Consider the following 16,465-nt stretch of genomic DNA (forward strand, 5'->3'; position numbering starts at 1 on the left):
AATGGAAACAACTTGTAAAATTTTATGTATTTATAAGTAAGATTGGCTAATACAGTCTCTCTCATATTGTCTTGTTGCTCTTTCTTTTGTAATAAAGATTGTGTTATTTTTATAAAGTCAATTGAAGAAGTTTTTTCTTTTTTTCTGAAATATGTGTATAATGAAATAGGGTGTTCCGGAGACTAGGTCAAGAAAGTAAGTCTCCCACCTCACATAAAGTTTATCTTTAGAGCCATTTATAATTTGTGCTTTGTGTGTATGTGGGAAAGAGGGCGTTGCATACTGATTCATTTTTTAAAAAGTTTTTACACATTTATCATTCTCTTTTCAGGTTAAATTTGGAAATGTATAAAGCTTAAAATATTTGTATTCAATGACATTGCAAAGAGTCATAATATTATGCTTTTTAAAATCTACTTTTAATTACATCTGCCTTTAGATATGTACTCTGTCAAGTATTGTGTCCTTACCTTTCATTCCTCTTCACATTTGTTTATACCATCTCAGGCCAGAGATGTCTTTTAATAGCTTAATAAAAAATACTTTTTTATTGTTGATGGTTTTCATTATTCTTTTCTGTTTAACGAATGTCTGCTTTTTTCTTCTCATCTTTCCTTCTTTCTTATTATTCTTTAGTTCATTTATTAATTTCATTATTTTTACATGTAAGCCTTTAATTTTCAATTTTTTTCTACCCTCTAATATATGCAGTTTACCTTTAAAACCAATTGAGTGGCATTTCAAAAATTTCGGTATCCTTAAAAATTCAAATACTTTATAATTTCCGTTACAATTTTTTTTTCTGTAACGTGTAAAGCACATGCAAGTGTGCTTTTGAACATCTAAACATATAATGGATATGTAGAGTATTAGATAATCGATACCTTTCTAATATGGTACTGTATTTAATTTGGGACAGAAAGATTAGGCTGTATATTATTCTTCAGTATCTGTTGAGACTCACTGGACAGTTGTGTTGTGTTTTGTTTTCTTGCTGCTTTTGAATCCTGGGGGAAAAACATGCTTTCTCTAATGGTTCAGTACAATGCCCTGTGTTAAAGTCATTGGTTCAAGATTGATCATTGAGTTGTAAAAGTTCTCTGTAGCCTTAAGACAATTATTTTGATCCAATCTATCAGGTTTTGGTAATGTATGTTAAGACTTTCTGGTAACATTATGTGATGTCAGTTTCTTTTTTATTACCTGAATTTGACATTTTGAGGCTGTGCTATTTAAATGAATGTAGGTTCAAGGTCACTATATATTCCCAGTAAATTATTCCTTATACACTTAAGGAATGATCTTTCTCATCCCTAATAATATATTTTTTTACCTTTGTTTATCTGGTCTGATGTTAATATTGCAGTATGACTTTTTTGTTGTTTTGAATTTCTGATTAGTAGTTTTTAGTTTATTGTTCATTTTCTAAATTTTTATTCTTTCCATATAATTTTTATTTTATGTGTATTTCTTCTAAGCAGCAAGTAAATGGTTGTTGTTACTTTTTAAATCTAATGTGAAAATCCAGTTACCTTTATTGTGATTGTTTTGTGCTTAATTTTATTCAAATTTTTTTCCTCCTTTTGTGCCTTCCTTTTGATTGAGTTTTTCCATCTATCCATTTATTTGGAAATTAGAATTCTTTTTTTTCTTCCAATAGCTACTTAACAGAGTTTTAATGAAATAAAGAACTAGTTCATATTTCTCTTGTTCCCAGAGCATACCAGAGTTTTATAGTGTTCTCATTTCAATTACATCTTACCATGTTGCATACAGTTATTGTGAATTATTTTATTTCCACTTTGATTCCTCCGTAGGTCATTAGTATTATTTTTTACAATGAATGTTTGTTTGGATTTACTCATGTCTATTATTAGTCACTTTGCTTATCATTGCCTCTGCAATTTATTGCATTTCTTCTTTGATATAATTGCTTTATTTGTTAAGAACATACACTAGTGGTTATTTCAGCAAGATTCTCTAAGGGATAGAGTTTCGATTTAGGATACCAAAAACATTCTTATAATTGCTATAAGTGTCATTTTTTAGAGACATTGTTACAAATGAAATTCTAAATTGACAGAGTTTCTCTTGCCCTTTTGAAGAGATGTCACTGTCTTTATTAATTTATTGATAATATTTCTATCCATCACATTGTAATTTCTTGGAAATAATCAATTTTTTGTTAAAAATGGTTTTAAGATACTCCTTTTATTATTGGTGTTTGGAGATTTCAACACACTAGATGGAGGAATGGGTATCTTTCTTGAGATTTGGTATGTAGCTTTATTTAAGAACTTTAATCATTATTTCAGTTCTGAAAAATATTTCAGTCATTAGCTATTCAAATATTGCCTCTCTGCAATCTGTGTTTTTTTTTTAAAATTCAGAAACTTCTATAAATATGCATTTTGACTTATTGCATTCTTTGTATTTATTCCCTATCACATTTTGACTCATCATTTTTATACTGCCCTCTATATATTTTCCTTAAGTTTGTATCTTAATTACTCAATAATTTTTTCCCCTGCTATGTCCACTGAAAAAATTTTAAATTTCTTAACTTAATTTGTATTTCTAGAAGTATTATCTGGTTCTCCTTAAAATTTGACTGTTCTTTTATCATGGTATCTTATATTTTCATAATTTAAAAAAGTCACTCTTTTGTCTTTAGTTATTTAAAACAAGGATTGGCAAACTGTTTCTGTCAAGGGCCAGCGAGTAAATACTATAGGCTTTACAGGCCAGGTGATTTCTGTGACAACTCTTCAGCTCCCCATCGTAGTGCAAAAGCAGACATACGCAACATATAAACAATTGGACATGATGGTGTTCTAGTAAAACTTTATTTGCTAAAACAGGCATTGGACCAGATATAAATCATGAGCCATAATTTTCTGACCTCTGATTTAAAACATACTCTTTATATAAAATCACATTCAAGTCATTATCGTAGCTCAAGTAACAGAATGGTAATTCTTCTGTCTGTGTTTGATGCATCAGTTGACTGTCCCTTATGATATGTTATTTTCTTGGGTCTCATGATTTTGAGATGTGAACTCTACATACAGCCTTCTGTTGGAGGTCAGTGTGCCTTGAGTTGTGGAATCATCCTGCAGAGCATATTTGCATTTCAGACCTAGTGGCTAATTTATTTGTATTTTTATTTTTTGAGAGAGTTTCACTCTGTCGCTGAGGCTGAGTGCAGTGGCGCAGTCATGGCTCGCTGCACCCCTACCTCCAGGGCTTAAGTGATCGTCCCACCTCAGACTCTGGGGTAGCTGGGAACACAGGTGCATGCCACCACACCTACCTAATTAAAAAAAAATTTTTTTTGTGCAGATGTGGTCTCACCATATTGCCCAAACGGGCCTTAAACTCCTGAGGTCAAGCAGTCCTTCTGCCTCAGCCTCCAAAAGTGATGGGATTACAAGCATGAGCCACTGTGCCGAACCTAAGGTTTTTTTAAAACAATGCTTTTTAAATTATCACCCCCAGAAATGCCCTGAATAGGAACCTTCTGAAATAATCCAGTGCTTAGTGCACTGCCTGACACATGAGGAACACACAGCTATTTTTGCTATCAGTATCTCTATTAAAATTAACAGTACTGTTGTTTCTGTTATCATTAGCCTTAGGTCTTATAGAACTTACATAAATTGTAGTTGTTACTATTCAGGCATTCAGAGTTTTTGAAAATGCTGATTAATTGGAAGCTCACAATTAAAATTTTTTTATTGGAACCTGGTGCTACTTTGAGCTAAAAGTAGAGAAGATATTGAGTAAAGTATACATTATGAAAACTAAAGATAACTGAAGACAGACAGACACATAATGGAAGAAGCTTTGGGAATTTCTTTTCTGAAATACCATTTGTAAAATGGGTAGAAGTAAACATATAATTGAATATACATGTTCACTAGATATATGTGGCTGTGTTTGTGTGTACATACGTACACATTTCCCTCTACCTGTAGTAAATTCATGCCTCTTGCTTGTTCATCACAGGGCACTTGAAATGGACCAAAGCTGAGGACATTGACATAGAAACCCCAGGATCTATTCTTGTCAACACTAACTTGAGGGCATTAATAAATAAACATACGTTTGCTTCCTTACCTCAGCATTTTCAACAATACCTCCTGCTTTTGCTCCCAGAAGTGGATAGGCAGGTAAGTAGAAGTTTTAGACATTTGATACCAGCCACTAGTTATATTATGATGAAGTGGAAGGTCTATTATCAAAGATGACTTATATATGGATATAGTAATTTCTGTAATTTATGCGTATCTATTTATTGCTGTCATTAGCCTATTTAATCTTCTAAAACAGAACCATTTTTATTCTTAATAGTGAGCCAATTCAAATTTTAAAATACGGTACATTGTGGCAGAGTGAAAACTATAAACTTACATTGGAAAGGGAAAACAAAGAAATCAAACATTCCATTATCAAATAAATCTTTAGAGTAGCTGCTCCTTTGCCCAGAGGGAATACTGAAATGCAGCAATAAAAAGCTAGGGTTTCTAAAAAATTATGTAAATGTTTTCATCCTCAACTATTTCCAAAAGGCATTTAAAATTTATGTTTGCAATTGCTCTCTGAGAGTCTATCAGTATGAATATGATTGCCTATAAATAATCACCTTTTACCATTTTTAAAATATAACTGGAAATGCTTTAAGTGTATTTTTATATTTTTGAAAAGCTTCTAAAATGAGGAAATACAAATATAGACCCATAATGGCAGCCATCAATCATCTTTTAAAGCTGTTTGCTTAGGAAAGAAAAGGAAAAAAATTTTATCACATAAACTTTTATTAAATTTCACAAAATTTATTAAGTGCTGTCTAGGAAACCTTCCCTTATGATTCTTATTTCAGTAAATTCTGAAACTGTGCATCATTTTCAATTGATGGACTTAATGCATGTATATTTATGAATTTGTGTCTTGAGATGATAGGTACATCCATGAATTGAAGTGGACAAAATTCATTCAATATTTCCATATTACTTTGAATAAGTTTTCTTAGCTTTTTATTTGCTTCTGTTTTCTATTGACTTACCCATCTTCTTTCATACATATTTAAATATGATAAGCAACAGTTTGCTACAATTTATATGTATCTCTTTGGTGGTGATTATTGTTCATATTTAGAAAGAGATTATTTTGATTTTGGGTACGTTTTCATTTCAATAGGAGTTTTTTCTCTTTCAATAACATTTACTTAATATTTACCCTGAATATGATATGTTCTGGGTGCTTTGGAGTAATAGCAAGACAGTGAATGCTTATTGAATGAGTGATTAAATGCACTGTAGTTGGATACATAAACTGTATTTGTAAATAACCAAAATATGAGTTAGAAACAGGTAAGCTTGAGGGGAAAAGTACAAAGTATATTGTACTTTTATATGCAGAATGGAAATATCAGAGTCAAATTTAAAATTCTTGAATTGGGCCTTGAGATATAGAGGTAGAATTTGAATAAAATGAATGGAAAAGTGCCAAGTGAGAGTCCAGGGGTACAAAATCAAAAGCTAATTTGGTGGAAGTCTGGATTGTAGGAAGAATGGTGCAAATGATTTTGGAAGGACAGATTGGAAGTTGACTTTGGAAGATTCCTTGAATATGAAGCTGAGGAGTCTGAATGGTGTTCTCCCTGTGTCTGTAATACAAAGCCATTGAGGGATTTTGAATGGAGCTGTGATGTAATAAGACCATTACTTTTTAAGGAAATTATTCTGACAGTACTGAAAGAGAATGATAGGCATGGGAAACATGAAAGTAGAAAGAATAGTTAGAAAGGAATTTTAGTTTTTCCCTAAAGGCATAATGAGGGTTTGATTTTAGAGGATCGAATTGAAATTAAAGAGGAGAAGAAAAATGCAGCCGTCATCATCCTTATCCTCATTCTCCTTCACCACCTTGTTCTCCAGTAGTCGCAATTTTACATTTTGTCAAATAACACTTGAAGCAGGTATAGGGAGGAGCCGCTGATGATTCTTCAGTTATAAGCTTGTGTGACTTAGAATTTAGGTGTTAGAAACTTTTAGGGGAAAGATCTGATTTATTAGCTTATACAACAATTTCTTCCACTCCAACACAGGTGTAGTTTATCTTGTTTACAAATCTGTCTCCAGCTTCAGAAATAAGGTTTGGCATCTACAGCTGCATTAGTCCATTTGCATTGCTATAAAGAAATGCCTGAGGCTGGGTAATTTATGAAGAGATTTATTTGGCTCATGGTTTTTCAGGCTATACACAAAGCATACTGTTGGCATTTGCTTCTGATGAGGGCCTCAGGAAGCTTATACTCTTGGTAGAAGGTGAAGTCATGTCACATGGCAGGGGAGGGAGCAAGAGAGAGAGGAAGGAAGTGCCAGATTCTTGTAAACAACCAGATCTGTCTTGAACTCACAGAGGGAGAACTCACTTACTGCTATGAGAACAGCACCAAGACATTCATGAGAGATCTGCCCCCATGAGCCAAACACCTCCCACTAGGCCCACCCCCAGTATTGGAGGTCACATTTCAACATGAGGTTTGGAGGGGACAAAACCCCCAAAACATATCAACAATGTACTCAATAAATATTTTTGTAATGAAGAAATAACAGATTGTCTTAGTTTTAGTCAAATATTGATGGCCAGAATCTAAGCCCAATATTTTCTTCAACCTCTAGCAGTTTGTGTTACTCAGTTTTCTGTAGTCACTGTGAGAAATATAATTGAATAAGGCACAGTGCTCATCCTTGAATAACACTTAGTCCATTGAGAAACTTTTTTTATTCAGAAATATTTACTGAGCATGTGTTGTGTACTATACGCAAGAATGGATCTTGTGGAGGATACAAGAATGAATCTTGTGGAAGAATAACAGAAGGGAGAAAAACAACTTCATACGCAAGTGTAATACTCTGTGCTCACTACTAGAAAACAAGTTTAATAAATGGATAAGTGTTTTACCAAGTTTAGTATAAAACCAGTTAGAATCACATAAATGTCATAATAGAAGTATGAAGAAAGTCTTTTGAAGATGTAGAGGATGAAGAAGTTTAATCTGAATGTAGTATTGGAGAAGATTTTTATAGTAGAGAGGATGCTTAAGTTGAACCTTAAAGGACTGGTAGGTGTTTCTTGAGTAGAGCCAAAGAAAAGTGAATTTTACAAAGGAAAGGTATGCCATTTACAAAGACATATTGCTTATATGTTCCAGAAGACTTAGTATCTCTGTATGACTGGAGCCACCTAAAGGAGAAAATGGTGGGCTATTCTGCTGAGGGGGAATATGGTCTACAACCTTGATGGCCTGATTGTAGGCTAAACTCTTTGAACTTTTTCTGAAACCAGTAGGTACCATCAAAAACTTGACGGATGGGAAATGACATGCAAGAAATAGTTTAAACACATGTTTTCGTGCCTGGGCATAGAAGAAGGGAAGAGAATCCAAAGGATAAATAAAATGCAGTCCTTAATTTCTTTTTTGGGAGCAGGTATCTCTGTGAATGATGGATTGGACAGCAGAAAGATAAGACACAGAGAGGCTGGTTAGGAGACAGTTGCAGTAGTTGAGATATGAGATAAATGTTTGACCTTGGTATTGGAGTTGGAAATGGAAGGAATGAATTCCAGACATATTTTCTACCCAGGATGAATAGGAATAAATGACAGCTATGAAATGGGATTGTTAAAGGTCTAGAAGGCAACTAGAGATTTTTTCTAGAGTAACTTAAGAAAGAGAAGCTTTGTGGGCCTGTCAGCATTTTATAGCAAGAAATTTAGAGCTAGTATGCTCTGTTTCTGCTCAAGGTGGGCTCAACCCTCTTTTCTAGCAGAAAGGGACGGGTGACTTGGTGCAACAAACAAGCAAAACTGCTGCTGTTTTAGTCTAGCTTATTGCAAATGTCCAAATGAAGATGAGCACCACTATTTCATGGCCATAATGAGTGGAGATGGCATGGAAATGTGAATTTGATTACATAGATTTATTTGAGCCAGTGGAAGATCCTACAATTATGTGAAATACCTAAAATTTCAATTACGTCTTCACATATTTTACAAAATCTGAAACTCCTCTCTTTCTTGTTTTCCTCCTTTGACTACCCCAAGTTTCTGCTCTTTCTAGTATGAAGTAGTCCTAAAAGGGCCTCCTACTCTGGACCCAAATGAAACGGGTTCATTCCAGTATTACATCCTCAAAATATGGGAGCTGAGTTTCGCATTTATCTTGACAATGCCAGCTGTTAAGGCAATCTTTCTGGGTGTATTGTTTTCCTATATTTGTACTTCTCATTCTGTTTTTTAGAGTTCTGTTTATCTTAGATTATATTTTTAATTTACCCCTAGTTGTTTTATCACATTGCTGCATCTAGTTTTATACTTAAGTTTATTCTTCACACATACTGCAAGTAAAAGAAAGTCCAACTCAAAGATTTTTAAGTCATAAAAGGACATTTATTGGCTCAGTTAATTAGAAGACAGAAGTTTGGGTGGGCTTCTTGTTCTTGGTCCTAGGTCTCAGTTATTATTGAAGGACCATTTCATTATTTAAATAAATAATTCATAAAATCTTCTGCCTTGTTGACATTTTCTAAACCCTAATCCCTTTGTGTAGGATGGCTACCCGAATCAAGATGTGAGCACTTGCCTCAGTGCATGGGGAGAATACTAGTATTTCATGCAAAAGACCTAAGATTCACACTAATAGTACCGTTTAGATCACATGAGCATTTCTTAAACAATGACTGTAGCCAAGGGAATGGAATATACAAATTGGCCTAAACCCAATACGCCTGTCCTTGGAGCTCAGAGAGTGTGTTCATCATCTCCTGAAGTAAAATGGTGCACTTGTGGTAGAGGTCAGAGATACTGTAAAAATCTGTTTTTTAGAAGTTTTATCAGGGGATACACAGGTTGGAGTAGATGCTTCGTAGGCAATTAACAGCGCCTGTTGAAGACAAGTCGAAATTGAGTTTTATTTTTAACATATTGGATTGAAATTCTCCCATTATTTGAAATGTCCAGACAATCATTATGTGTGCAGGATTTAAGACAGTAGAAGATGGAGTTAACGATAACATATACATAGATTACTGTGTCTGCTATGGGATTTGATGAGATTGGGAGATAGCATAGTCATCACAGAGAAGTACATGCATTTGTGGAGAGTGTGGATAAAAAAGAGTATGGGAAAGAGCCAGAAAATAGATAGAAAATAACAAATCCATGAGAGATCATCAATGTGCCGATCATATATAGGCAATAGTGTCAAATGTACAATGTGCCAATCATATATAGGCAATAGTGTCAAATGTACAATAGGAAGTCACTGGAGACTAAGTAAGATATCTTTCATTTATCCCTTCACATCCACACTTCAGTCTTCTTTGTGCTGCTTTTCTCCAGAAGGCTAGCCTGTATGTGGACTACTGTATCAGGAGGGCCTGTGCCCTCCGTCGTCTTTTGAAAAAAGTGTTGAAATAATCATAAACTTTTAGAAAATGTGAAGGCATATTTGAGAATAAGTTTGCAGCCAGATGATCCAGTGTCACTTTCTCCCCCAATATATGATGACTTGAAAGGTGTATTTTCTTTTTATCTTTTTTTTTTGATGGAGTCTTACCCTTTCACCCAGGCTGGAGTGCAGTGGCGTGATCTCCGCTCACAGCAACATCCGCCTCCCGGGTTCAAGCGATTCTCCTGCCTCAGCCTCCCGAGTAGCTAGACTATGGCTGCCTGCCACCATACCTGGCTAATTTTTTATATTTTTAGTAGAGATGGGGTTTCGCCATGTTGGCCAGACTAGTTTTGAACTCCTGACCTCAGGTGATCCACCCGCCTCGGCCTCCCAAAGTGCTGGGATTACAGGCATTAGCCACCGCGCTCAGCCAAAAGGTGTATTTTCTATAAACAAGGATGTGTTGTCTTACATAAGCACAGTGTAACCAGTGAAAATCAGGAAATTAACAGTGATGATTATCATGTAATTCTTAGATTCTCTCCAAATTTAGCCAGTTGTCCCAGTAATGTCACGTTTAGCAACAGCATCCAGTACTAAATCTGTCACTGCATTGGGTTGTCATGTCTCTGTAGTCTCCTTCATTTGGATCAGTTCTTTAGTCTTTCCATGATGTTCATGACCTTGACACTTTTGAATGTTATAAACCAATTTGAGTTTTCATAATGTCTCCTACTCAGATTCAGATTATGTACCTTTGGGAGAAATACAGTAAATGATGTTGCGTTCTTCTTGCATCCTGTTAGGTGGCACACAACTTTGATTTGACTCAGTACTGATGCTGTTAACTTGATCATTGTATTAAAGTGTTTTGTCAAGCTTTTCCAGTGTAAACTTGATCCTTTCCCTTTTGTGATTAAATAGTATTTTGTGAGGAAGTTCTTTTAAACTGTGTAAATATCCTGTTCGTCTTCATTTTCAATGTATTAATTCATGTACAAACACACACAGACACACGTGTGTGTGCATCTATATGTATGCCTTCATTATTTCCTTCTTTTCACTAGGCTATTATGCTTAAATTGTCCCACATTTGGTCCACAAGAGCCCACTAAAGCTGGCTGCTGTGCCCTCTGACATGTCTCCATTATTATTTATTTATTTATTTATTTATTTTTTAAGAGAGAGGGTCTCACTGTGTTGCCCAGGGTGGTCTTGAACTCCTGTCCTCATGTGGTCCCCACCCCCCCCCCCCCGCCAACTTCACCTCCCAAAGCACTGGGATTACAGGGGTGAGCCACCATGCTCAACCTCAGTCATTCTTTGATCACTTCCTTATTTTGAAGCACGTTAAAGTGTTCTGATCTTATAGTATACTTTCTCTGCCCCAGTCCAGGAATGAACCCTTTCTTCAAGAAGCCATGGTTCCCATTAGTGGAGGATGTCATGAAATCAAGATGTCATGAAAGGTGTGCTCTTTTTTTCTTAGGATGTTGCTGTTCCTAGATCTAAGAGAGATCTCAGAAAACTACACTTATGTATAGGTATGAATACCCATGTACATGCACCTGTATATGTGTGTGTGAATGCTTCCTTAACTTCTCTGTCTTGGAGACAAGGAACGTCATGTAGAAGAAAGTGTGTGAGCCTATTTACGTAATATATAAACATAACACAATTTATATCTACATTTATTTCCAGATAGCTCTGTCTTGTAAGCCATGAGTTCACACTGATACCTCCAATCCTAATCTACTAACCCCAATGCTAATCTAATACCCCATGGTCCATTCTAGTTTTCTGTCTTTCCATAGATGTCTCTTACTTCTCTGACAGTGAGAAACCAGCTCCTCTTACTCTTAATATATCTAGATATTTGATTATTGCCTTGTAGGTAGCCAGTCTTCCATCTTGGCCACCATACCTCTGCCATGTGGATGGTCTCCTCATCACACACAGGCTGTGACTCTTGATGACAGGCCACCCACCTTGCATTTTCCTCTTCCTGTTAGACTTCTAACACTGCACATCAGGCTACTCCTCAGTGCAGGTGCCCTCCTCACCATGGTTGGACTCTAAAACTCCTCTCCAGGCCACCTCTCTGTGCTACCTCACCCCACTTGGCTCTGTGATTCCCTCCTGGACTGTCATGATCATGGCTGTACCCCTCTCCCCTTCTCTACACGCTTACAATGCTTTAAGCCTCATACCTAAATGTTCAGAAGAGGGAAGAGAAGGCTGTCTGGATTCTGATTAGGTTCAGCTGTTGGGTAGTCACAGCAATGGATTGAATGGAGAAAGAAAAGTGAGATTGAGCATCATATCCTCCCTGCAATGACAGCACAGTCTTCATTCATTGGCCAGCTCCTATCAGGATGTCCTCTCCATACAGTCCCCTCTCTGCCCGTGGTCTGATAAGCCCTGCGTCCCTTCACACTTCAGGTCACACACTAACTCCCATTGTTAATTCTAGTTTACTTCACTGTTCTCTGTGGTGTTGCAGCACCTAGGCCATACCTTTTTAAGTCATCACTTTACTCTCCTCAAATGATCCTAACTTGAAGGAGCTGTTGTGGCTGCTAAGACTCTTGACTGGCAGACCTTGTGAGGAAGTTGAGTAATAGAGGTGTAAGAAAATTATACTGGTTTGGGGTAGGAATGGAATGTATATTTCATTCATTTATTCAACCAAAACATATTTAATGCCTACAATTCACCAGACTCTGCTAGCTCTGATGATGTAACTGCTAATAAGTTACAGTTCCTATCCTGAAAGAGAGAATTGTTCTAGAGGAGAGAGAGAGATGTAAAAGCCTGTAATTACAGAACAGTGCTCTGATTGTAGTTTATATATCATGCTATGGGAACATAGAGGAGATAATTACATTGTCTGTAAGATTTAGAGAAGGCTTGAAAGGGGAGGTGTCATTTGGGCCGGGTCTGGAAAGATACAGGAAGGTTATCAGGTAAAGAAATGTGGAGGGCATTCCAATAGAGGAAACAATATGTGCCAGTAATAATGATTATGTATACTGCTAGGTCTTCTACATATATTATCAGCAATTCTTACCATAATGCTCTGAACGGTATTATCAACCCCACTTTCTATATGTAGAAGCTGAGGGTCAGGGAGGAAAAAGGACTAACCCAACTTTTTCCAAGTAAAACCATGGGAGTGAGAATGGAAACACAGGTTTGTCCAACTCCAAGCTTATGCTTTTTCTCCACATGATGTTCCTTGTCCCCAAGATGCAAAGGCAGAAAAGTACATTTTGTCTGTCAACACATAATTTGAAATGGCTGGGATATAATGTGAGTAAATTGAGGCCACAAAGGTAGCTTAGAACAAGCATTTTTTAAAAAGGCTTCAAATGTCAGTAAGCTATGTAGAGCATGCGAGGATTTTGCATTGGAGCAGGACATACGTATAATTATGTTTTTTTAAAAAAAGAGCTGTGATGAGGGACTGAAGCATAGAACAGAGGAGGAGGAGTCCCAGACTCTCCACCTTGCTGGGAGTTAGCCATACCCTCCTTTCTGTTCCTCAAACCCAAGCCTTTTCTGTGTCTCAGCTTCTGTGCTTCCTACTAGCTCTGCAGGGATGCTTTTGGCAAGACCAGCTCCTTCTCATCCACCAGGGCTCAAAGTCCTCCTCACAAAAGCTTTTCTTGCCTCCCCTCCCATCTAAAACACCTTCTTTAGTTGTTTCTTGTCTTATTTTTCTGTTCATTTCCTTCCTGGCACTCACTATAGTCTCTGATTAACTCATTCATGTATTTGTTTTCCTCATTGGAATAATGGCCTCAGGACAGTCCTTTGTTTCTCCTCCTCATTTTGCCTAGCACATAGTAGGTGCTCAGTAAAGGTTTTCCGAATGAGTGATTGAGTGAATATAGACTGGGAAATGACTTAGCAAGGTAATTTAACTTGTCTAATAAATGTAAAAGCCTTAGCCACAGATATTAGAGAATGGAAAAGAACTTTGCATTAGTCTACTCATGCTGCCATTGCAAAATTCTGCAGCCCGGGTGGCTTACAGCAGAAGTTTATTTTCTCACAGTTCTTGAGGCTTGAAGTTTAAGATAAAGGTGCCAGCATGGTGGGATTCTCCTGAGGCCTCTCTCCTTGGCCTGTTGGTCTAGGGCCTTGCTGTTATGACCTCATTTAACCTTAATTACCCCTTATCTCCGAAGAAAATCATGTTGGGGTTGAGGCTTCAATATGTGAATTTTGTGGAGGCGCAATTCAGTCCATATTGAACATTTTGGAAGTAGTCATCCGAACTTGGTAGTTGGATTTAGGGGAGAAGGAGGTGCTGAATACATGTTTTTGGTATTATGTTTATTGTGCATTTGAGAATAGCAAAAGATTGGTAAGTTTTTAAAGCTAGGGTAGACTTAAACATGCTTTTGGCTTAAAATTGAGGCAGTTAATTGGAGAAATTTAAGATGGAAGAGAGAGGATTTGATTTACTGACAAAAGTTTTAGAATACATAAGAAAGAATTGACTTAAATTGGAGACAAAGCTTATTTAGAAAAACAAAGAAAAAAAGTATTGATTTCTGAGATCATAGGGAAGCAGGAAAGAAAGAGTAAAAAATAAGTAAATTTGAAAAATGCAGTAGAAAGTGAGAGTTTTCCCCTGGATGGTAGTGTATGTAACTGTCTGCTAAGAGACTAGAGGATCAGGGATTTCAGGAGAGTAAAAAGGTCGTGAAAAGCGGCTTGGTGTATTTTCAGAGATTCATCCTGCAGAAAAAAGTAGTTGCTGAGAATCATTGAAGGCACATTTGAGAAGAGATGGCAGTGGACACAGTTGGTCTATTTATGTGTTTTTCACCCCAGCAATGCTAAATATTTATGCATTTATCTTGGTAACACATGTGCCAGAAGTTAGATTTTGCAAAAGTCAGAGATTTACAAAGGCTCAAATTTGAAGGAGTTGATGGATTTTAGGAGACTTGTAAGGTTCTTGTTGACTGATTAGATGTGGTTGATTATGAGGTTCAGGCAGCATAGGAAGGAAAGTAAGGTTGGAGGAGCTGGGCTGATTGAGCTGAGAGGAAAATGTAGGTTGGAAGGAAGCAAAGTATGTTGATAAATGAAGTGTTATGGGGTCCTAGAGTAACACACTTTGGATATGATCAGGTTTAGGCAAACACATGGGTCAAAGTCATCTTCTTGACCACAGCATTTTGGCTCAGAGATGAAATACAGAGAAACCAAGAAGTCAGAGCAGGATTGGTCAGTGGTAGCAGATAGGTAGAATTATAACTAGTTCTTCCCTCAATCCCTCTTATGGGAATATTGGCTTAATAAATTCACTGCTTGGGTTTGTAGCCAGACATGCCTTTGTGCATAGCGTTCTGCAAGATGTGCTTGGAGAATTTTTAGAACCTCCTTGATTATACATAGCGGATCTCTCCTTTCTTTAAGAATTTGTACTTTATAAAATGTGTCTACATAGAACAATTTTGTGACCTTTTAAAAATATATGGCAGCTGGTGGAATAAATGTCAACTAAAGTGGAGTCCTATTAAAGTTTTTATTACACTTTCAAATTGAACCTCACTGATGAGTAGGTTGTTGTCATTTCTGTCATCGATATCATTTTTACTTGATGTTCTTCTCTGACTCCCTCTATTTGGTGCTATCAGGGCTAACGGGGCTATCTTTGCAAATATTTATAAGACCATCCCCCAACTGCTTCTAAATAAGTTGTGCCTACTTTTTTTTTGTCCAAATGGTAATTGCAGCATTTTAGTCAATTTTTACTAAACTCTCAATTCTTTTGCATTTATATCTGTGTTGTCTATGGTCTGTTAAATAACTAGTCACTGAAGAGTAGGTACTGTGTAGGCTCTTTAAAATCCTATCTGTCTTTGTGTTCCTCCGGTTCTGCACTCACTGGCAATAATGCACATAATTTTAACTGTGGAGAATGTCATTAAACTAAAATGGAACATTTACACAGTCCCTTTTGCAGAGAATTTTGGACTAGGAAAATGGATGTGTCTGTCAGACATTTTACAGCACAGGAGAATGTGATTTATTGATTTCTGATGGCTCTGTTGGCATCAGTGTATATATTTAAAGAAGTCACGCAGCCTTTATAAATGCAAATGCGAAAGGGCTTTCCGTCTTTTCCCTCCGTGGAAATAGCTCATACATTTTCGATAACTCAGGCTCCTCTTAGAGATTGCTCTATGTACTGAATATATTGATTTAAAAATTATACTGTTATTTTATTCTACAAATAGTGTATATAATGAAATGTCAATTTACTTAAAAGATTATAAAATTCAAAAGTATTAAATATATGAAAAATACTAGTATCTTAAGCCTTTAGGTAAAAGTAAGTGTGTGTTTGAAATGTAATTATTTTAATGGAACTGACACTTTGGCTTTTTCGCTGAGTCTGAAAGCGTATCTAAAAGTACTTAGAAGATCCATTATTTCTTCTTGCCTAAGTCACTTACTGGTGATAGTAAATCATACATAGCCAGAGATATTCTGGCCAATCATGCTTGGATATTTTCATTCTCACCATTTGGGCTTTATGGTGGGTATGGAGGTATATATAATTTATTTAATAAGATGGAAATTCTTTATGGAGGAAAGTAATTTTACCTATATATTATTCATTTCTTAGCTAACTGATATTTAACGTCAAATCCTGTTCATCGGTATCTGCTTCAGTGTATGTAAAATAACTATAGACTCAATTAAATTACAGATTTTCAAGTAATTGCACATAATAGGCAATCTAACTTACAGAGCTGATTCTAGTCCATGCATAAGGCAGTTAATAGAGAAACACAAAATCACTTAACCTGAATAACATACTATTCTGTGCATTAAGCCACTTTCTTTCTCTTTTGTACAGGCTACTAAGTGGCAGCTTCATAGCCTGGAAGGGTATCTTTGTCCATGTATAATCCACTACCACTAGCATATTGGATTACTAAATACTTAGTATTGCCCTCTAATATTTACATAATTCTC

The 16,465-nt window shown here is 36.1% G+C and overlaps 1 protein-coding gene across 1 annotated transcript in view; it reads left to right on the top strand.

Annotated features, from left to right (window-relative positions):
- The window catches only part of ASXL3 (ASXL transcriptional regulator 3), a 173,034-nt gene that overhangs the window by 101,289 nt on the left and 55,280 nt on the right, over positions 1–16,465 (top strand). The window contains exon 8 of the mRNA XM_055102422.2: positions 4,009–4,172. Within this exon, the coding sequence (XP_054958397.1) occupies positions 4,009–4,172 (164 nt within the window). The remainder of the gene's footprint in view (positions 1–4,008; positions 4,173–16,465) is intronic.

Source organism: Pan paniscus, chromosome 17 (genome assembly GCF_029289425.2).
Source record: "Pan paniscus chromosome 17, NHGRI_mPanPan1-v2.0_pri, whole genome shotgun sequence".
Taxonomy (NCBI): domain Eukaryota; kingdom Metazoa; phylum Chordata; class Mammalia; order Primates; family Hominidae; genus Pan; species Pan paniscus.